The sequence below is a fragment of the Perca flavescens genome, chromosome 8, assembly GCF_004354835.1.
Source record: "Perca flavescens isolate YP-PL-M2 chromosome 8, PFLA_1.0, whole genome shotgun sequence".
Classification (NCBI taxonomy): Eukaryota; Metazoa; Chordata; class Actinopteri; order Perciformes; family Percidae; genus Perca; species Perca flavescens.
The window spans coordinates 10,671,284-10,694,599 of NC_041338.1; the positions used below are offsets into that span (position 1 = coordinate 10,671,284).

At 39.7% G+C, this 23,316-nt stretch overlaps 2 protein-coding genes across 10 annotated transcripts in view; one reads left to right on the plus strand and one right to left on the minus strand.

Annotated features, from left to right (window-relative positions):
• bmal1a (basic helix-loop-helix ARNT like 1a) overlaps window positions 1-12,567 on the minus strand; it is a 39,977-nt gene extending 27,410 nt beyond the window's left edge. The window contains exons 1-5 of one of the 6 annotated variants that reach the window (XM_028584902.1): window positions 12,447-12,567; window positions 8,456-8,536; window positions 5,405-5,589; window positions 1,906-1,969; window positions 345-492 (exon numbers count right to left, since the gene is read on the minus strand). In XM_028584902.1, the coding sequence (XP_028440703.1) occupies window positions 345-492; window positions 1,906-1,951 (194 nt within the window). In that variant the 5' untranslated portion in view covers window positions 1,952-1,969; window positions 5,405-5,589; window positions 8,456-8,536; window positions 12,447-12,567. The other 5 variants (XM_028584900.1, XM_028584904.1, XM_028584903.1 and 2 more) reach the window with 5 other exon arrangements.
• Window positions 9,386-23,316, plus strand: part of ppfibp2b (PPFIA binding protein 2b) — a 128,229-nt gene continuing 114,298 nt past the window's right edge. Inside the window, exon 1 of one of the 4 annotated variants that reach the window (XM_028584891.1) lies at window positions 9,386-9,517. In XM_028584891.1, coding sequence (XP_028440692.1) covers window positions 9,478-9,517 — 40 coding nt within the window. In that variant the 5' untranslated portion in view covers window positions 9,386-9,477. Of the gene's footprint in view, window positions 9,518-14,829; window positions 15,043-23,316 lie in introns of those variants that run through there. The other 3 variants (XM_028584892.1, XM_028584894.1, XM_028584893.1) reach the window with 3 other exon arrangements.

Sequence of the window (23,316 nt, forward strand, 5' to 3'; positions counted from 1 at the left end):
GATACAAATGCATTAATCAGTTTCTGTCATCGAGGTATTGTGAGGTATACAGTATGTGATTATTTACAATATGGAAAAAAACAACTGATTGTCAGCGTTTAATAGTACACATTTCTTTCTTTCTTTCTTTCTTCTCCCCACTGCTTTCCAGGTCTCCTAATTCCCCCCTTTATTTCTTTCCAGCCTGCCTTTTTTCCTTAATGCCATTTGCTGCCTTGTTTTAAAATATTTTTCTTTAAATTCACTTTCTTTGTTTCATTCTCATTTACTTGTCATTATGTCTTTCCATCCTTCCTTTATCCATTTTTGTCTTTCCTTCTTTCTTTACTTCCTGGTGTCCTTACTGGTAATCAGTAGTGCTGCCCTTCCTCTTGCGGGTGTAATCCATGCTAGGAGTGCTGATGGAGCTGGAGATGAGGTCAGTGGACCCCGGGGACATGAAGTCAGTCATTGTAGACGAGATGTCCATCCTTTGGTCTGCCATCAGGTCATCTGTACAGCAAAGACAAAAATCTCTTTCATTCAGCATAACCATGCCTAACCAACTTTTCGGAATGGAGTAGGTAAGAAATGGGTGGGCTACAGGTGTTTCGTAATAAGGTAAAACCTTTAGGAGTGAAAATAAATTAAATAGATCTGTGGGATATTGTTAGAAAACACGCTTTCTTTACTTTGGTTGAAATGGCTCCTATGTCGACAGATAAAGGAAATATAAAAACACAGTGCAGTACAGACTGTTTCCATGTATAATTAAAACGCATGTCACAGAAGAAAATGTAAATAACATAGAAAGGACAGTTACTCTTAAATATGGCACGCATAAGTGATCTAGGTTAAAGCTGCTGTAGGTAAGATTGTGAAGAGCCAGGACTTTGCTAACAAATTTGAACATCGACAACTTCTCAGTCCCTCCCCCCTTTCTGCTGCAGCCCAAACCGTCTCCTAAGCCCCTCCCACACAAGGGAGTTTGACAGAACTGCCGGCATGTCAGACAACATTGTGTTATTGTTTAGTTATTTTCAATAACTAAACAATAACACAATGTTAACTTTACTCACCAACAGTAAAAGCGATGGTAACTAGCAGGCTAGTGTTAGCCATTTCAGCATCATATCTGACCGACCACTTTGCAAACGTTACTATCATCCTCACCAACATAGCTTTGTGGACTTTTGACTACTAATAACCAAGTGAAAAATAAATCATTCATGATAATTATGTTACCTGTCAAGAAGAAATGTGGCTACGTCTGCATCGTTCTTCAGATCTTTAAAATTCCGGAGCTCACGCCACCTCTGAAAAGCCACAACCCCACCGGAGTTTTGGGAAATTTTTCTGCAGCTCGTGCGCGGGGAAGGGGGAGGGGAGAACGCTATATATGCGTGTACGTGCCTGAGCAGTGATTAACATGCAGATAGACACCCCCTGTGGCCCTGATTGGAGAAAATCAACCAGGAGCGGTGGAATTTTGCCAATCGCAGTACAGGCTGTAGGTGGTGCCAGAGGAGCTGTATTTTTTTATATTACATAATTCATGTAGTTCTACTGGAACATAGGGTCAGTTTCAGCAAATGTGACAGAAAGTTAGTTTTATAAGACTTACCTACTGCATCTTTAATAAGCACTCCAGTATTTATCATGTGGGGCTGTTGATTGCAATGTGTGCGTGTTCAAATATGTAACTAATTAATAATAACATGATGGGTTAGCCATGTTATCTATATTGACTGCAGAACTGGCCAACAAGAAATCCCCATTAAAGTTAAAAGACAAGATCAAAGTGGCCTCTGTGGAAAATATCCAAAGTTGAGCGAGTTTCAGACATGCATATTTCGTGGGATGGGTCAAACTCATTTGCTGTTGTAACAGGGAGAGTTTAATGGCAGAATAAGAAGTCACACTCACCACAGATGTTCATCACAGCCTCTGTGTTAAAATCATCTCCTTCCATCCACTCTGGAGCCCACAACTGTGAACACACAACAACATCACATTTACAATTAACTGTCAGTCCCAGCAGGAAAGGCGTTATTCTGAAACGGAGTAAAAACTTCAAAATCAAAACAATGAAAGAAAACACAGACACACAGTTTTAGTGACCTCGAAAAATGCGGCAAACATCATGGAATCGAGGTCAAATGTGGAAGCAGAACGAACAGGAAACCACTATTGTCTCAGTAACTCCATGTATATGTACAGTATGTCACAGTTAATATTTTCCAAGGAGATTTAGGTCATACTATATCAGTTACATGACAGACACAAGTCATAGTGATGTGTCATGTGTGTTCCCATTCCCTTATTTCAACCCAGAAAAGTATTTAAATTAACTTGTGGTATTTTTATCAACTGAATCTGACCTAATGTTAAGAAGATTAACAACCTTAGGAGTAGGGCTGGGCAATATATCAATATTATATCAATATTGTGATATGAGACTAGATATCGTCTTAGATTTTGGATATTGCAATATGACACAAGTGTTGTCTTTCCTGGTTTTACAAACTGCATTACAATAAAATGATGTCATTTTGTGAACTTACCAAACTGTATGGCTTAAAGTCTGAATTCTTTCATCAGTTTAATCTCGCTATTTTTCTGCATCTTTGCTTTAATGGTCTTTTGCTCTAAAAAATAAAATTATTTATTTTTTCTCAATTATGTAAGATTTTACTAGTATAAGACCGCTGGGCCTATCGTCCCAAAAACGGTGTCAAAATAATCTACAGACTTTGCTGATCTTATCAAAGCAATTTTAATACGTAAATTAGTGTTGATTGTAAAAAAAAAAAAAAATGTATAAAGATAAGTCATTTTAGAGAATTTGCCATATCTCATGAACGCTTTGAGGCATCAACCTAAAATTCAAGACACATGTTCAAGAGTCTTAACTAAGCCTACATTTACAAGCGCATTGCGAGGGGGAGCCACAAATGCAAAAAGATGATATCTCGGATTCGTACAAACTTCGCTGTGCACAATCTAGGGTTGTGTCTCAGCCAATAAAGTTTGCTAATAATTTATTTAAGTGGGCATGGTTTATTACAAAAAAATCTAAATTTTGAGACATTTTACATTCATTAAAGAAATCTAAATAAATCACCAGCAAGTCCTTCAGCGCTGAAATTTTTTCTAGCACATCCCCTAATTGGCAAGGTTATAATCGTTAACGACAACGAACGAAATAACGAAAAGTAGGTGGGAAAAAACATTGTCGTTAACTGAAATAAAAATAAAAACGAGGCATTACAAAAAACTAACTAAAATAAAATAATGGAGTAAATGTCCTTAGTTTTTGCCTTTGTCAAGGTCTTCAACAGAGCATATGACGTTATATCTTTCAGAGTTGACATTTCCGACCATAGACCTGCTTTATTCAGTCTATGCCGTAAACATATAGTTTCTGACTGGGAACCCAGAAATTCCGACATTCAACGTCAAATTGAACACAACACCCCTCGCCTGTCATCATGGCGGTACCGAAAGTCCGAAGAAACCGGCAGAGTCCTTGTCAGTACCCGATCCGTTCCACCTGCACAATCCGTTCTGCGCATGCGCAAGATGTTCACACATGCGCAGATGATAATACCGTTTTACGACCTGCCCGATCTGTTCCACGCTAGCCTCCACCCAAGCTAACATTAGTTTAGCTAACAGCTAATTCGGCTAACCGCTAGCCGACAAATAACGCATGCGCAGAACGGATCGTGCAGGCAGAACGGACAGCTAGATTCAGTCTAAAATAACGTTAAGTCAAACATAATGGGAAAAGCAGGCTACAGCAAAATTAAGACTTTACAGTAACAATAAAGACAAGTATTGAGTGATTGTATTTTAAATGAGCACAAGTAAAGCAGAACTGCTGTCTCAGCTAGCGGTTAGCCGAATTAGCTGTTAGCTAAACTAACGTTAGCTTAACTGTGGAGGCTGACGGATGGCAGACCGCTACAATCAGCTAGCGGTTAGCCAAATGAACTGTTAGCTAAAGTAACGTTAGCTTCCCAGTGGAGGCTAGCGGCAGACCGCTATAATCACCTAGCGGTCCGCCCAAATTAGCTATTAGCTAAACTAACGTGAATGAGCTATTAGCTAAACTAACGTTAGCTCCCCGGTGGAGGCTAGTGTGGGAACAGATCGTAAATCAGTGTCGTAAATCATCGTACCACAGCGCATGCGCGAACATCTTGCGCATGCGCAGAACGGATTGTGCAGTTGGAACGGATTGGGTACTGACAGACCTATTTGATTATGACCGTGTCAGATGAAAGCAAGTGCCTTGCAGTAGAAGGTGGTAAAATATGTGGACAATTTATTAAAGGGAAAAATCCCACGAATTTGAAAGCATATTTGAGAAGCGCGCACAAGGAGGCTAACCTAGCTTACCTTAAAAAGCAGTGACAGGGCAAGGAGAACGCAAAGCCCCCTTCCCCCGAAACAGAAGCTATCCCCGGTACAGGGCATGGATGTATGGGTACAGGGCCAGGCAGCATGACAGAGACAACCACAGGACAGAGAACACTACAGGCGTGCTTTCACCGGCGACCCGATAGCTGCTGGTTAGTAAATACGCATGAACACTAAAAGCGTGAGGAAGCGTGGGTTAATATGTGTATTGATACTGGGATGTCTAGCTACACAACTGTGTGATTCGATTGACTTCAAAAAGTTCGCCACTTTACTTGAACCAAAGTTCAAAACACCTGTTGATGTATGTCTTCTTTAGTCCATTGGCTATTTTTTTCCTGGAACACATCACTTACACATTTTGCACTTACTGCGCCGTGTAGACGGTTTACATATTTGTGCTCATCAAATACATTTTATGTACAGGGGTTATTGTTGAATACATTGTGAATACATGTTTCTAAAATTGTATAATGTTTTTGTTGAGTTATTATTACACAGTACTTTTTTCTGACCTTTTTGAATCTTGCCCCCCCAACAAATAACCCATATTACAAAAAAAAAGACTAAAATAATAAAAACTAAACTAAAACTAAGCATTTTCAAACTAGCAAACCCACTTTAAAAACTAATCAAAACTAAACTGAATTTGAAAACAAAAAGTCAAAACGAAATAAAAATAAAAACTAATGAAAAATGCAAAACTATAATAACCTTGCTAATTAGTGACAAGTTTGCCATGGTGCAACCCAGTGGTTCCCAAACTTGCAGATAAAGCCCCTTTTAGGTATAAAAAGGCCCTTAGGCCCTTAAAGTGGGAGTAGCCAGTAGGATGAAAAGGTACCAAAAACCTCTGTATTTTCTGTTTATGCATTCAACTTCCTGGCAGTTCTCACATGAGTAAGACTGATGCATAAGATCAGTAGGCTTGGTTCAAATTCATCCTCTCGGAAATATGAGTGGGAGCAGCATGCACACGGAACAGAGGTGCTTCAGTTACCTGGATAGGAAACTGTAACAGGCCTCGTGGACGGGCTGGGTATAGTCTCGATCAGTCTGGTCTGCTCCGTTCTGCTCTGGTCTGTCTGGTTTGATTCAGCCCGACCTAGTTTCATCCGGTTTGATGTGGTCAGTCTGCTCCGATATGATCCTGAGCCTTAAGCAGCTGGTGAAACTCGTCTACCCCTGGAGAGAGACGAAGATAAAAGTAAGTCAAGTGCAAATTCAATCTTTCACAATATATAAAAATATTATGACACATTATGGCAACAGTGTGCAATGCCAACAGCAAGCTATACTAAAACCAACTTGTATTGCATTAGCAATAAGCAATATGGCAACGTGATTAACATAAGGTTATGTTTGTTTATAAAGACGGAGTTTATAGACTGAGCACGTTGTGTTTTTTAGGGTGATGAGATGAGACATGGCGGAGTTAAAGTGGGTCTCAATTCGGATACTTCCGTGAGTGCACTTATATGGAGTGCACTGTGTGCTCACTTGTGTAGTGCGTACATTTCAACTGGTAGTGTTGCTAAAATCGCACACAGACCTTATGCACTGACTGGAAATTATTTGTTTGTTTAATGGTAAATTGTAGCCGGGCAGAGCATCGCTGCATCTTCCTCGCCCACCACATTCATAAGTTTGAAAATACGCTGATGTATGAGAAGCCGCCTTGGCCAAAATGTAATACTTCACTTACATACATATATACAGGTACTAAACACTTGCACATACATACAGTATATACTTCACTTGCACATACATATATACTTCACTTGTGCATTATGGGTGGGAATCACCAGAGGCCTCACGATGTGATATCATCACGATACTTGTGTCACGATACGATATATTATTGCGATTTTAAAACATATTGAAATATTCTGCAATATATTGCAATAGGGCTGGGCGATACGGAGAAAATCAAATATCACAATATTGTTGACCCAATACCTCGATATCAATATTGCGGCAATATTGTAGGGTTGACATTTGGTGCTTTCACAAAATATTTTTACAATTAGATTTTTGATATATAATCATCAGTAACGTGGATTTAATGACTATGTGGGTAAAGGTAAATAATAGAACAGCTAGAACAGTATGGTAAGTTCACAAACTGACATCATTTTACTGTAACGCAGCCTTTAAAACCAGGAGAGACAACACTTGTGTCATATTATGATATCCAAAATCTAAGACGATATCTAGTCTCATATCACAAAAATTTCCAAATTCAAATTTTTCCCAAATTGAAATGATGTCCCCAAAAGGATACTTTGTCAACATCAGTTTTATCTAAAAAGATACATTTCTCTGTTTGTTCATCTCACTTCAATTTTATTGCTGCAAAAATGAGATTGTCAAGCAGACATACTGACCAACACATATCAATGGCGAGCCACCTTCACCCCGAGTTTTTTCAAGTCAAACTAGAGCCGGTCCCAGCCTATGGCTATTGCACCGCCATGGTGGAAATTCGCCCACCGAGACAGAGCTGTGGAGACGAGGGGAACCTCCCATACCGAGCGGCCGTGAGTCGAGTGGAATCCCCTTGGCAGACCGCACAGACCCCCACCCGTCGAGAAGTGGAAAAATATTTCCTGTCCATTATGAAACTGTGATGGGCTCACCCAGTCTGTAGCTATTTAATGGGAAACACTGGATTAGTCATAGAAAATGAGGAATGTTCGAGTTCAGCACGATGTGTGACATCACACATCCTGCGACTATATCAGGAATATACTATAATACTATATGCTGAAACAATATATCGTGCACAGTCTTAAGCCCCATGTACACTACTTCAACATGTTGAAAAATTGAAGAGCTGGACAGCTGCTGTGCCTAGTTATGGTTGTAAAACTATGATTAGACAATCACTGTTCAGGCTGGGCGGTTGGGCAAACAATCAATCCATAAATTGGAAAGATTGCCAATTCCGTAGCCATTGCTCTCCACTGAATTCTCGCTTCTGGTGTGAATTTTGGGTTACTCAAGTAGGAGTCATACTTACCTTAACTTTTTTAATTTAAATGTGAAAATGTGTCAGGTTGTTTCTGGAGTGTTATTGTGTGTCTGCAGAACACAATCTAGCAGGAGTAGAAGTAGTCGTAGTGCAACCATCGGCATTAGATGTATGCACCAATTTGCTATTCAGACAAACAAGAGGCTACCTGATCAATTAAATTAAAAGAAAATCTTAAATACAAGTACACAATCTCTTAAGATTCTTAACCTTAAAGAAAACCGTGACTGAATTCTATAAAAGTTCTGAAAAAATCTAAAGCCATCTAAATGTTTAATGTACAGGAACAACAAAATGCAAAGCTCAAGAAGCACTTTTGAAGTAAGCATACCGAGTTCTAGGTTACGACAGGCTTGGTGAGCCAGGCTGGGACTAAGCTCTGGGCTAGAGGGGTGGGGGAACCACTAGGCCTATGTCATGATTGAACACTGAAAGGAACTGGTGCTGGAGTGGAAACTGGGTCAGCCAGTCTCTATGGTCTCAAAACCAGCCAGCCTCAATTTCCATCCACCACTTACGTACTTCTACTTTGTCAGTGAGTCAGCAAGCCATTGAGCTTTGTTTCCCTGTTCTACACTTTACACCCACTCAAATAGTCAGGAAGCAGCCAGCAAGCCTATTGATGAAACATCAAAGCAGCCATTTAGCCGCCCAATCTCCCAAATCACAAACACCACCCTGACCAGTGATGGAAATAGTTTTGAAGAGGTGGGACAAGATTTTATTGATATCAGTGTAAATAGTTTGATAAAATTCCAAAATGTTGGGAATAAGGGAGTGATGTTGTGAGATCAACTAACTATTACTTTTTCATAACTTTGGCAGAAATAATAACAAACGCAGCTCAAAGTGGTGGTGGTGTGAACATAATCAATGTTGGCAGAGTGAACACACATTTAGTAATGCTAGTTTGGCTCACTTTACCTTATGTGTTTATAATAGCTGTAAACAATGTGTAAACACTGCAGGAAAGGAATCATGGCAAAAGGTGGTATACAAACTAACTTGCAAGCCCACCTTCGAAAATATCATGCCTCCATTGCTGCACAGATGGACCGTAGAGCGAAAAGGGGGACAGTCTGGCCTTCCACATCACAACTATCCATTTAACAAGGGCATAAAACACAAACACAAGAGTGTTAGATGGAAGGAAAAGTACTGAAGCAGTCACATATTCATTGCCAAAGAGATGGTGTCTTTCAACACAGTGGACAAGCCGTCTCTAAAATCCCTGCTCAAGACACTCGACCGTTAGATGGTTCTTTTCATGAACAAAGACTAATATGAAAATGCTTGCAAACAAGCTTCTCCAGACTTGGCTGACACACTTAAAGAAGCCCAGCGTGACTGGATATCGTCTAATTATCGTTATCATCAAAATCGGCAACAATATTGAGATATTATTTTTTGTCCATATTGCCCACCCCTAGTAATCAGGTATTTTATCTGCTACATTTGACAAACCAACCAGATTCACTTGACAAAGCACATCATGGCTACACTTCATCATCTTTTAGTCTGATATGTAAATAGTTATTTATTCCGAAATTATCTGTTAATGTTATATAGCCTAGTCATTGTTTTCAATAAATAGTTCATAAACCTTCGTTTGACTAGTTTTTACTGAATCCAGCAATCATGCGCTGCGCCGTCACATCATGTGCCACCCACCACCACAAGTAAATTCTCAACCTGACTTGATTTGCTGTTGCAGAGTTTTGACTCTTCATAGTAAAAGGCAGGGTTGGTAATGTTAAAAAGCTAGCAAGATTTGAAAGTAGCATCTCTTCGGGGCTCTGTGGGGGGAACTGTGTGCTACACAAAATGTGCCGTCGGTTTTATTTTTAATGCGGTTAGGTGGGCGTTTTAAAAAAAAAAAAAAAAAGTTTTCATCTTCCCGGCCCGGTGGGACGTCCCTAAGCTCTAGCTCTGACGTAAGTCTAAAGCCCGGGCTACGGTGCCTACCTGAGCAGCACTGGTGTGTCAGCGGACAAGTTAACAATTTGGAGCAGCCGTGACCGGGCCTTTAAAATGAGAGAATGAGGCTGACCAGGTCACTGAAACTGCCCGAAACTACAGGTACGTACTCAAGATTTCCATCAACTCTTCCCACCTGCATATGTATTTTGTTACTCTTTGTTTTCTTCTGTTTGGCCTTTCACTTAAAATGTAGAAAAAAGATTCAAGGGGGATTTATGCTTCTGCATGTGCTCTACGCAGAGCTTTCGATTTTGCCTACGTAAGTGGCCTGAGATTTATACTGTACTTGAGCTGGCGTCTGCTTTGTTGTAGCATATCTCTTAAGCCCTTGACACACCAACCCGACGGCTGTCGGCAGAGAAGGCAGTCGGACTGATCAGTCAGCTCCCCGAGGTCCAAAAATTGCCTTGGAACATACCGAAGAGACGCCGTCTTAAGCGTACGTTCTGCGCGTGACGTAATACAAAAAAATGAAAACCCGGAAATGATTGAGAGGTGAACGTCAGGCTACGGTGTAGGGTCCATATCTACACGTACCTACATACGTCAAAATGTACCAAAATGTACAATGCACAATTACTATGACCTTAACAAATATACCATATTATTACAGCTTCTACACCAGAGCCATCACAGTGCTGCCCCGCCCCCTTCCAACACTCTACAGGACTAAAATTGGATTCCATACTGTAAATAAGCATATGTGCAATAACTCTATATAACGAGCAAACAGAGAGTGAGAGTTATCACCAAAACAAAAAAAAGCCATGATTTCTTAAGCACAATGCAAATCCGCTTTACAAATATTCGCATCATCATACAGGCTCGGTGTGCACCCCAGCGGAATATGGTGACAACAGGTCGGGGTGCAAAACGCATGACAGCCAACCAACACCTACCACACAAAACCAACTATATTTCATGTGCTTACACATCATGACAGCACGCACACAGCCAAGTAACCAGGGCTTAATTTGAGCTGGAACACGCCGGAACATATTCCGGCACCTCCGACGTTGGATCCATAACCTTTTTTATTGGATCCGGCACCTCCTGTGTTACTATGAAAAATGAATCGCCTTAAATGAAAAAAAAATAATTACTGTTTGTGTAGTGTTCAATGTTGTTATCCGTCTTGTTAATATTTATTCCCCATTGAAGTTCCACAAAAATCTTGTGTTTGCTTTTTCGATGCGTTTTGAGGTGAATTTTCAGGGTAAGACAGAGGGGGGGAGAGGGACGGAGGGAGGGAGGCACTTCAAGTGACACATGCGCTTGTGCTGGTTGAGATTGCGGTTAGCCTCGTTTCACTCAGGGGAAAAAGGTAAAAAAAGACAACAAAGTTCACTTAACTTTTTCAAATACGCTGGCCAGTCTGATCCCAAACAAGCAAAAATCGTTTCTGCCGATCAAGAATGTGGAGACATTAGCCTACATTTCGTACCCATGCAGTGCATGTTCTGAAATTAAAATAAACCTTGGAGAGGGCTGAAGTACAGGGGCAAACATTTCAGGAGTCAGGTGGGGAAAGGGAATAAGGACATACTTTTAGTTATGATAACAAAAATCACCCAGGCTTTAGGGTAGTCCAACATCAGGCTGTAGCCAGATCATCACCAAAACTCTTAGATACACCACAGCAGGATACCACCTACTGCTACAACATCCCTTTCCCTCACATATCCCCTTATTTGTTTTAATCGAATTAACATTTTTTTTTAACTTTCAAGAACACTCGGTTTCTTTGCAGAAATTAACTCTTTTGTCGTTTCGTCTTCATGATCAACAGGGTGGTTAAGCGGGGCCCTGCTAAATCATCACAACAAACTTCTGTTATCGAAATGCCTTCATGGCAACATCAATCAATACAGATAAGAACTAGTGTAGGTTGCTTACTCTCGATGAGCAACATAACACTTGTCAGTCCAAGTCTGAAGTTCACACTGGATGTCTTTACGGTCACGAAAAGGTTAATTATGAACTACTAATAACACTGTTGTTGATGCAGATTTTGAGAACGAATATTGCACAAGTTGGTTGCAAAACACAAGTTGCACCTTTAACAATCCATAAAAGGCAACTAAAATATATCAACATAAAGATAAAAATGTTGACAGAATCAACATTTTCACCAGTATTTTCACATCAAGGATCCGAATGAATCCACAACAGAACACGGACCCCCTTGTGAGGATACGTGCTGATTAGTATGACTCAGAAAATGAAATAACGATACGCAACTATTCCTCATCCTGTTGGAGACCTCCTGGAACCATCTAATGGTTCTCCCTGAGCCCAAGTTTGGGATGCCCTGCTGCAGCTCACACAACAAATGGCACAATGGTGCACAATGTAACCAAATCCCAAAGCCCAATATCATGATCTTCGTTGGGCAACACTGCGGCGACAGCGAAACCGAGCGGTCGCCACACTTCCACTGCCAATGCCAACACTGTGTCAATATAATTTATAAACAAACATGTGCCTGCTGTTTCGAAAACAACCTAAGTTCTCTTTATGGGTTGAAATCACACGTACTGTATTCGCGATGATGACATAGCAGCAGGATGGATGCTGCTGAGGAAACCGTGTGCCAGATACCCACCAAGGCCTGTTTACATTGCTAGCGTGATAGCATTGGATAGCATTGTTCACTGAGTCGCTCGCATGTAGGTCAAGTTTCGTTAACATTTAACAAGCACCTACCTATGCACGAGCTTCCTTCGAGTCTCGATAATTGCTGACAACGGTTAAAGATAGTCTGTCATATTTGGAGCGGTTTCCCCACCTGTTATCCATAACAGCATTTATTCCCGTTGGTTGACCAATCTTAGCATTACTGCTACTAGCTAAGGAACTGTCAAGACATGGCCAGCGAGCTAACGTCCCTCCTCCTGCTCTAGAAAACCACACTGACATGACCATAACGCTGTGAAAACATCGACACATCCATCATGGATTAAAACCCAGCAACGTCACCAAGATGCAATTTCGATAACCTGTAGGCTTGTTTTCATTTTATACTTACAGTATATCCAATGAGATTGGCCTATCCATTGAAAGCCACTGGTAATATGTAATAGCAACCCACAGAACTGTGACATAAACGATTTTCGATCGGTGACCCAGTTTCTCTTCACCGTCATGCCTGTCGGACCACTAACCTAGTTTTTTAACCAATGGCGTTGGTGCTACCGCGGTAGGTGCCTCTCTAGCCAATCAGACAAAAGTTCAGGCTGGGGAACTATGATGAGCGTGCTAGTTGACCAATGATAGCCATTGTATAACGGAATGCGGAGGTTACTTTTATGTTTTTTTTTGTTTTTTTTACTTGTGTGTATTTGCATTACGAGTCATGTGGTGGTAGCGAGTGATAGGCGTACAAGCGCGCTTGCCTTGTACCCTCTTACTGTATTTTGACACATTGGTTTATTTCTCTTCACTTACTTATGTTATTATTTTATATTGTATATTTATGTTTTTATTTTTCATTTTTAAATATTCCATCATCATACAACTGTCTGTGCTGTGCGATCCAGTCACCTAAGTGGGAACACTGGTATAGCTGTTTGTGTGTGTGTTTGTGTGTGTGTGTGTGTGTGTGTGTGTATAGTCTTCCTTTTATTGTGTTGTATGCTTTTTCTATATTTTCTAACAATAAAGCTATAATATAACATAATTTATGTTGAAACTATGAATACTGCAATTTCTGCAACTGTATGTTTTACTGTGTCATTTGTGTGGCTGTATCTGACACAGACTGGTTATTGATGACATTGGTTATATTGATGTTGTTACACTATCTCCACTGCGCAAAGTTTAGATATCATGTATATTATTGTTATTTTAACTAGTTGCCCTTTAGAGTGTGTGTTTTTTCCATGTCATCATCCCACAACTGCAAATGCTTATATTGATGTTGTTTGCTGTCTTTTGTCTCCATTTTACACCGTATAATTGGCTTATGTAACATTAAATGCAGGCTTCTGTAATTGTTCAGGCTTGGAATAAGTTAACAGTCACCTTATTTGTAGTTTACAGGTTAAACCAAAGTAAGGTGGATTAATATGGTTTAAAAACATATACATTTACTTGTATACATTAATATACATTGCTGTATTTTCTTGGTATTGTTTACCTGTATTACCTGTCCATCTGACCTGTAACTGTTCTCTCCACACACTGACTGGTATCATTGTGGAAGTGAAACAGTGTAAGTTGCTAAAACCCACATACAATGTAGGGTAGTGATGTTATAAGTTCTATAACTTATGTAATACAAAGTATACTTACTCATATAAGACAAAAATGGCAACAATATATATTTAATGATATTTTGGATGGAATGTGTAAATTATACTTCAGTCGGTTTTTCTCTGCTGTCTTTTTTTTTTTTACATAAAATATAGGCTACAAATCAGTTACACCAGAAGCAAATGCTATGCATTTACATGTCAAAAGAGATAGTATTGTTATTTTAGTGCTGTGTATTGCAAACATACATTGTGCCACTAGATGACAGTGTTGAGTCATATTAAAACATCATAGGATGTAAAAGTTAAATTCATACAGTTTTATTTCCCATGTTGTGCGGTTGATGTTGGCTGTTGAGGCTGTATATTTGCTCTATTATTGTTTGTGACAGATATGTTTACAAATTGTTGTCTAAACCTCTTAAAGATACTAGAAAAAAACCTAAATATTATTATCATCTTCAGTAGAGACTCGTAGTGTCTGTTCCATTAGAGTTAATAATCGCGTATCAACATATATTCTTGAGGGGATACAGGCCTAGCCTAGTTGTCTGTGTCATTTCTGTAGTATTTTTTTGTGAGTTTGTTAGGTAGGCAACCTGAAGAACGTATTGGAAGGGTATGGAGTTTAATGTCCCTAAATGTCAAATTATCCAGCAAATTACTCGTATTATCTTCTACTGTTATTGTGCTGCCTACATGTAGTATCGGATTTATTTTACTTTTTATATATTGTGGTACCGTTAATGTAGCAACAAATTTGTAAATAAGTTGGTCAGAATATCAATATCATATTACGAATAATAGCACAAGTAGGCTATGTAATGTATATTTCAGTGTGGCATTTCAATATTGATTGTCATTATGTGTAAAGTATCAACTTTGCTGTTTGTTAGACCAGTAGCCTCAATTAAGCCTAGACACTTTTGCAAGTATTTGGGTTTGCATAAAAGTAATAGTTACGGAATTGACCTACTTGCATTGCACCTGTATTCATTCACCGATATAAGCTAGTTATTGCGCATCATATCCCGATTTTTTATTAGGCTATAACAAAAAGGTCCAATATAAAACTGCCAGGCACTTGAGCAAAGTAGGTATTACGAGGCGCTCCTGAAGGCATCGTGCCTATCACATGGCAGGTGATAGTTGAAGCTCGCGCTTCACTACAGCGCATAGTAGCCTACAGACTAGGGACAACTCTACAGTTCAGAGCACCTAGCATGTGTGAACGTGTTTTATGTGTGTATGTGGGGCATGTATGTGTGTGTCTGTATGTTTGTGTGCTCACTTTATTTTCAAGTGTCTCCCGCAAACAAAATTAAGGGATTTTGTTCGATAAAGCCTCAGCATCCCCTGAAGTCGCATTTCGTAAGTAATATTAACTGCATGAAGCTACTGTAATTACTAAAGTAACCTAGTCTGCGTCTGTAACGTTAATACAAATGTGTCATTTAAAGTTAGTAAGGTTATTGTTAATTTCTCGTGGGATTTGAATATTATAGTGATACTGTATCAGGAGATAAGTTTACTATAAACTTAACGTTCGCCAGCATGAGTGTAACACAATATACAAGTCCATAAAGCTGGAGTTAAGGCACTGTCATGAGCATTGTGCGGCTTGCCATCTTGAATAGTTTAAACATTCGGGTTTCTTTTTTAACGCAGTAAAAGTGACTTCATGGTTCATGAACTATTGTGCCTAAGGTAAAACAATGATAATATACCTTAAATATTTATATCTCGACTGTGGCATTAGCATGCCTTACATCCTCTGTATGTGATCAATGCGACATTCCTATACATGCATGTATGCATAGCATGTACAAGATAGGTGTGGAATATTTAATATGCACTTTTTTTTCCCCACATGACAGCACATTTGGCTTGTGTACAAGGACATGCTAGAAAACATGGTACTTTTATTGTGACAGTGGGGCTTCTCCGCTTGCTCAGTCATGTACTGTCAGCTTGGAGCTATTAAATGATGTTTAGTTGCACTGACACATGCTGTGTAATTGCAGATCATCAATTTCTGACAGCGTGAGTAAAGGAGGGAGGGAGGGAGGCAGAAAAAGAGGGAATGCTGATATGCTAATGAAAGAATATCAAGGCTGATGTGTGGCTCCTCTCTGCTGAAGCATCTGCTGCATCTAACACTGGAGATAGTGTACATAAACACAAACAGGGATGCACGCGCACATGCACACACATCACAGACAGGCGACTTGAGAGGGCTGAAGGAGCCTCCTGCCACTGAATACAGCTGGCTGGTGCCTCTTTTCTATTGCAAATCTCATTTAAAAGGGAGAGAGTTGAAAGGCGTCATTGCCGCTGACGACAGTGAATTGATTAAGGCTGCTTTGGTTGGCACTTGAGTGGCATTAGCACTTAGAAACAACAGAGGAAATAAAAACAGGAGCTGAAGTGAAGTGGGGGTGGATAAATGCCCTAAATAAATTGTAAGTAACAAATGTATTTTTTGTATTTTTATAAAACAGTAGGTTTTGATAGTGTAGCCTATGTTGGAGTAGGTTTTAGTAGGTATACGAATGCACAAATGCATGCATGCATTGGTTAGACACACACACACACACACACACACACACACACACACACACACACACACACACACACACACACACAGGAACAGTAGAGGCTGGCATTTATTCCTGTGATCAAAGCCGCTTGTGTAATACCAAGTGTCCTTTTTCTCTGCAGCCATATAGGTTCAGATGATTGCTCTGTCATCTTAACTACTGCTGCTAATCACACCACTACTGTAGTTCACTGGGGGTAATCTACTGTTCCCTGATGGCGAGGACAGACAGAAAAAGAGAGAGACGAATAATAAGAAGTAGCAATATAGGTGAAATTAACGCAGAGGAATAGCTATAAAAGAGAGATGAGAGGAGCAAAAGGAGAAAAAAGGGTAGAGACCAGGAAGACAAAGTCAGGCTGTTAATCTACAAGGAATAATCCTCTGCTTGCTGAGGGAGTGGAAGAAAATATAGTGGGAGAAAGAGAGAGAGAGAGAGATCCAGGAAAATATAAATGACTAGTTTATTAGAGGTTATCTTTGGTTTGCATTCACGGGAGAGAAAAGGGGGGAGGAAATGAGAAAAAGGTGGTGAGAAGTCCTATTTCTGTTAAAGAGATATATAAAATGGTAGTAAAGAGTGCTTAGTGGCCACACTTGGATTTCTGGAAAAGAGAGAATAGAGAAAAAGTAAGGAAATGGATTAGGTTTTTAAGTAAATATTTTTTCTAGACATTTCTTTGCTTATTTGACAGTCCACACTACAACAACCCAGCATATAAGTAGGTGAGGTGAATTAAAGGTTTAACATATAAAAAGGAAAGTACTGTGTTGGGGGAAATGCTCGGTAACCAATACAAATATGCAAATATAGGCTAATGTATCACCATGAAGTGTCATGGAACTTCACAACAGCTTTAATCCCCTTTTTGAGTGTGGTTATTGTGCAGCCTGTGCTGTCTGTATGTAGATTTCGGCATCTCTCTTAAAATATACTGCACAAGCCTCTTGTTGTGAAAGAAAAGTATGATCAAGGCTTGAGATGACTTACTGGAAGATGTTTTACTTTAAATATGTGAATGCTATTTCCCGCGAGGGAACTTCATTTGTGGTCAGGCACATTCAGACACAACATGCAACATTTAATAGTCAATAATCATACACAATAATTAATAAATAGTTACAAAAAAACCCCCAAAAAACCTGTGGATAGGAGTAAAGGGGTAAACAGACACAAATATTGAGATGTTTTGAGTCTAGGCTGTTTTTAGAAATTCAACAGTTTAAGATTTACACCACTGAACTGTCAGTGTCCGTTGTCACATTGTTTGAATGTCACAAAAAAAGTGAAAAAATAGTCATGTGATCAATGATTGAACCAAGGTATTTATACTCTTCCTCCAGTCTCTCTATTGTCTGGCTATATGGCATCTAGGTTACCTCAAGAGCAGGGGGGCTGGTGGAGGAGCGCCTGAAATCTATGAGCATCTCCTTGGTTTAAGAGATGTTCAGGGTTAGGTGGTTATCCCTGCACTGGAGAGATAAGTTGTCCACTGCAGACTGTGTTAGTAGTCTAGTTATAGTATATAGGCCTACGATACTAGCACATCTTAAGATTCTGCATAGAGAGATTTTAGTGAGTAAATATAACTCAAAACTTTAATTGTGGGGGAGACATGTCACCTTCTTCCCCAGTAGAAATTACACTCTTTGAAAGACCAAGCATTAGACCTAAAGACCCCCATCAGGTCAATTTTAACATGTGGGCTTGGGTACAAGCAGTTATCAACTGCTTTATAGCCAAGTTGCCTGGCAGCTTGGGTATAAACAACAGCTGTGAAACTGTGTTGTACTGTACTGTTGCCTGGTTGTCATACATTTAAACATATTTTCAGAATGGACTCAAGAGGACCTCTATTAAGACAAACATTGATTGATTGATCTGTGACACAACTGTTAAACCTTAAACAAAAAAGTAATCATCTTAGTCCAGGAATGAATGTGAGAGAAATAAAGGGTTAGCTGAGGTGAGGACAGGAAGCGCTGGCAAATAAATAATGGAAAGAAGGGCAATTAGCTGTGTTGTTAACAAACGACTGGAGGATAAAAGCTTGCATTATTTGATTTTGTTTCCATCAGTTCCCTTTTGTTCTCTGAGAATAAAACAGGGAGTGATTGTGAGGCTGTTAGAGGAAGTAGCCCAGTGGTTCTCAATTGTTTTTGAGCTAAGGACTCCTTCTAAGATAGAGAATATAAATCATATAAAAAATTTATAAGTTTCTAAATATAAAAGTCTATTGATATTACTGTTCATATTGCTGATTTTCACATTATGCAAATTAGCCAAAACAGTCCATCATGGCGGACTTTTATGGTGCAAGAGGCTTTTTGGTAGAGCACGTTGAGCTGGACTTGTGACAAATTTCAAGTCAATTGGACTCACTGTGCGAGTGGTGTGGCCTTTCAAAGTTTTCACTTTGGTGTTAAATTATAGTGCCACCGAATGGCATCGTATTTTATGGGAAGCATTAGCACATCATTTCCAGTTATGTGTGACATTTTCTATGTCTCAAGCTCGTTCCAACCCACAGCAACTTGAGAAAAAGGCATACTAAGGCATATAATGCTAAATAGGCCACACCCACATTCACCAATCAATGACACTTCAGATTCTAGTTAATACTCGCTCCCAGAACATGTGCACAAATATTTGAGAAATTCTGTACACCAGGTTTTGAGGTACGTATTTGTGCCATTGTTGGTGCCCCCTATGGGTTGAGCTCAAAATGTTTTTGTAGGCCTAGTCATCAAGACAGACTGAAGCTATGTTACCAAATGATTAGACAATTCGTTAGTAAGTGAAGGAACTGTAAGGTGATTGGAATGGTTCAGGTGGAGTGAAGGTGTGGTGAGCAAAGTCTCGGTCAGAAGACATCAGATGATATGGAGTGAGGAATGAAGCAGGGAGAAGGTAGGGTTTGATGCAGCACCAGTGGTATTTTATTGTATCCTTCAGAGTGACTTGAATTCATTGCATTGTCTGTGTGCTGCAGAAAGTGATAACAAAAACATAATACAATTAATGAAAGTTGTCAATTAACACATACTGCAAACAAACAAATGCACAGGCTTTTCAGATATCAAACAATATATCCACATTGCTTATGGCACATGGCAGGCAAACAATGGAATTCAGTTAGCAATGCACATGTTAGCATAGCAAAGTTACAGTAACTCATTGCATAAAACAGACAAATGATAACTTGACTCGCGTTAACTCATGAAGACTCACACAGGTTGCATTGGAGTGCCGGCAGAGTGAGCAAAGAATGAGTCAAAGGGTGCCACATTGATTTATAGGCAATAGGTGTGGTGGGCGTGGTCAGGCAGCAGATAGCAAAAGCATCCCTGAAAAAGTGGAATGGAGTCAAAAGGGAATGGGATGGCAAGAGTCTTTTCAGTAAGTAATGGCCAATTTTCCTGCTAAGCCCCGCCCTTTGCAATGTTCTTTGACTGATTGCGGCCATGTTTTTTCACCAATCTTGCTCATTTATAACAAGTCCCCAGGAACCGTGCCTGGCTTTGACGCTACCAAGGGCGTAGCGGCCTACAGTGGTACATTACATGATGCCCTCTGGCCCAGAATGACTTTTCTCATAGACTTTACATGGCAAAAGACAAGTCTATATATCAGCGGATAATATTTTTTGAGGTACATCAACTTACCAGTCCAAAAACTGACATTTTCCTTATTTTTAAAAGTTGTAACATGCACTAATAGCCGGATCCAGGGTTATTCAACTGCCCAAAATGAACGCACTTAATAGCTGCCCTGCACTTCAGGCTCATATGACGGTTCTCCTGAGTTCCTGTAGCTGTAATAATGGATATAATGGCTGTAATTCATCCTTGGTATTATCTTTTTTTTTAAGATTATTTTTTGGGGCATTTTAGGCCTTATTTGTGTTGGGAATAGAGTTCAGTTATTGGCAAATTAACAAAGATGTTTTATCAATATTAATAAAGCTTTGAATATGGGTACTTTACCAAATTGACAAACAATCAAAACGGGGCACCACCCTGACTGTGAAAAAGTATCATTAGGTGGTGTTCCCTTTAAAATACAGATCTTAATTAACTTGGCTAATCTATCTAGTATTCTTTAAAGCAACATGGCATCATGACTTTGCGTAAATATACACAGCACTTTCATAAAGCCAAATGGCGTGTTATTGTATGCATTTTCAGCTATCCACATGTATGCCTACGCTGTATACAGCTGATGCAAACATACCCACCACGTGGCCTCGCCACGTTGCGTGTTATCGCGAGAACGCGACGTACTATCGCGAGAACAACGTCACACGCCTGTTAAAAAAAAAAAAAAAAAAAGTTGGGTTTAGGAAAAGAACACAGGGAAAGGCTTTAGTAACAAAACTGACAAAAACACGGAAAATAACGACAAAAACACGCTTAGGAAAACAATAAATGGTTGGGTTTAGGAAAGAAACATTGGGTAAGGCTTATTAAAAAAATAAATAAAAAAAACAAAAAAACAGCTGAAAAGGGTGAAAGTCCTGTGTTTTACCCATCCGCCACCCCAACCTACCTCCTTACTCAATCCCCCGTTCCTTTATACTACTCGCTATGGTGGAAATTGACTCGCAATGTAGGTCAATGGTGGCCGATTTGCGTTTTGATAACACGCAAAAACGGAATACAAATTGGCGTGTGTATGACACGCCAATTCATGAGATCAGTCTGCTTTAAAGGAACAAAAAGCAGTGAATTCGAGCACTGACTGTGTTCAATCAGCAATTATTACAACTACTATTTAAAGTATAACTATAACTAACTAATTATCAATGGCCGATCAATAATTCTTCACTCATCAAAACCCATATACCCTTTTACAAACTACAACAAAAAAGCAACCAACAGACATGTAGCAGGCATGCCTCTGTGTCTGTGCGTGTGCGAGCAAGCACGGCTGGGAGGCAGGGGATCGCTAGTGCGCATGTCCATCATGATGTCATGGGCCGCACAATGCGGAAACAGAGTGGAAGATCCAGGTATTTTTTTAGCTCCATAAATGCTTTATGCGCCACTGCGCAAGTCTCATTGGAATGAACGGGACTTTGCGTCAAACACTGTATCCATTTCTCTTAATACATCCATGATTTATAGTAGAAATGTTTATCTCAGCCTAGGGCTGGGCCAGGACTGGGGTAAAAAATCAGCCCTGGACTTTTGAGACCCAGACCAGCCCACCACAATCAGCCGGACACCAACCGTCCTTGCACTCCCCTTCAAGACATGTACATGCAAGCAGGGTTCAAAATTAGCAACATTTAACATTAGCCAAATGCTGGTAAAATTGTGGCTGGTGCGACTCACCAGTAGGGTTGGGCATCGTTTGGATTTTAACAATTCTGATTCCAATTCCAAAACTTCCTTTCGATTCCGGTTCTTATCGATTGTTAATTCTTTGAGTGGTGGAGTTGAAACGGGTCACATGCTTATTTTACAAATAAGAAGAAAGTTTTATTTTGATTCAATGGTGGTTTGCAGTTTTACCGGGTGTAAAACAAAGCCAGACTAGAGCGCCGCTTACTGTGCTCCATGGCTGCAACACAACTAGTGCCTGGCTGCTACGGAAACCAAAACTTGCACGTTAAATTTGGAACCGATGATCAGATTTTAAACCAAATCTTCCAAACGTTTCCAATAAATAATTTTTGGAACGACTCCAAGTAGGAATCGGTTCTCGATGACCAATCCTACTCACCAGCCCAAAAAAATTTCAACATTCACTAGCCATTTGGCTGGTGGACAAAAAGTTAATTTTGAACCCTGCATACCAGCCCCTACTACTGCCACATAGCTGAGTGATATGTAAGAGAGTATGATAATGTACTATAACTGTAAAGGTTGAGGCTGTCATCAAGATGTATTGTATAGTAAACAAGTGGCAATTCTGTAAATTAAGCTAAAGCTGCATTTTGTACACAGTATTCAACTTGTGTTATAGAACAGTATAAATATTTAAGTGCCTTAATACATAACTAACATTAGCTTATTTACAGCTAACTTGTCCTCTCTGGTAGACAAAGGGTGCTAAAATAATTGTTTAACATGGTTAAATCTCGTGTTTTTAGCTAGGTACAGGCGCTTTGTGGAGTTATTTTCGCCAGCGGTGGGGGTGGGACTTAAATGTATGTCTCTATGGTTGGATGGGATGTGATTGGCCAGTGTTCAGATGAAAGACACACAAATGGGCCAATCATGTGATCTCTCTTCTCTCTTAGGCCGATTTAAAACAAAAAAAAAGTGCAGCCCATTCAGCCCACTGGGAAATCTCCCGGTACTCCCGATGGCCAGTCCATGTCTGGGCTGGGCAATGTATTGATATTTTATCGATATACGTATGATGATTTGAAAAAAATAATAAATTCAGAAAAGAGTTAAAATTAACTTTTAACTACATGTTTCTAGAGCAGCAACAGTAAAGTTTACAACAGCAAAGTCATTATATAAACTTCCTGAGACAAATCTAAAATGTCAATAAAATAAATAATATTCTAACATCAAAAATACTGAGTAAAGTTTAGAAAGAATGAAGAACACAGACATCAGTCAGTATCATCCTTCCTTATGTCCTCTGTGCTCCCTCTGTTCATGTGATTCACTGCAGGTGAACGCATGCTGCTAGTAGACTACATACAGACTTTGGTTTTAGCTTGTTTGTGACAAGTAGCTATTAGCTGAGTTAGCACGCTGCGCTTGTGTAAAATATTTTGTATACATGCGTCTCTTATTCACCGCTGAATAAGAGACTGCAGACAGAGCAGATCGATTACATGACTGGATAGATCACGTAACGTTACGTATAGCTTTAACTTAAATTAGGCTATAAAGCAGGGGTTGGCAACCTTAGGCACGCGTACCACCATGGCAGTATGTGTGCAAGAGAGTTATTGATGTGTTGAAATCATGGTTGAAATGCTGAAGCACTCTCTCATCCGCATGCCAAATAACAACGTTCACAGTTGCGCGACCTGTTATTTACGGTAGTTTGATTGACGCATATCTCTGACTGGGAACAA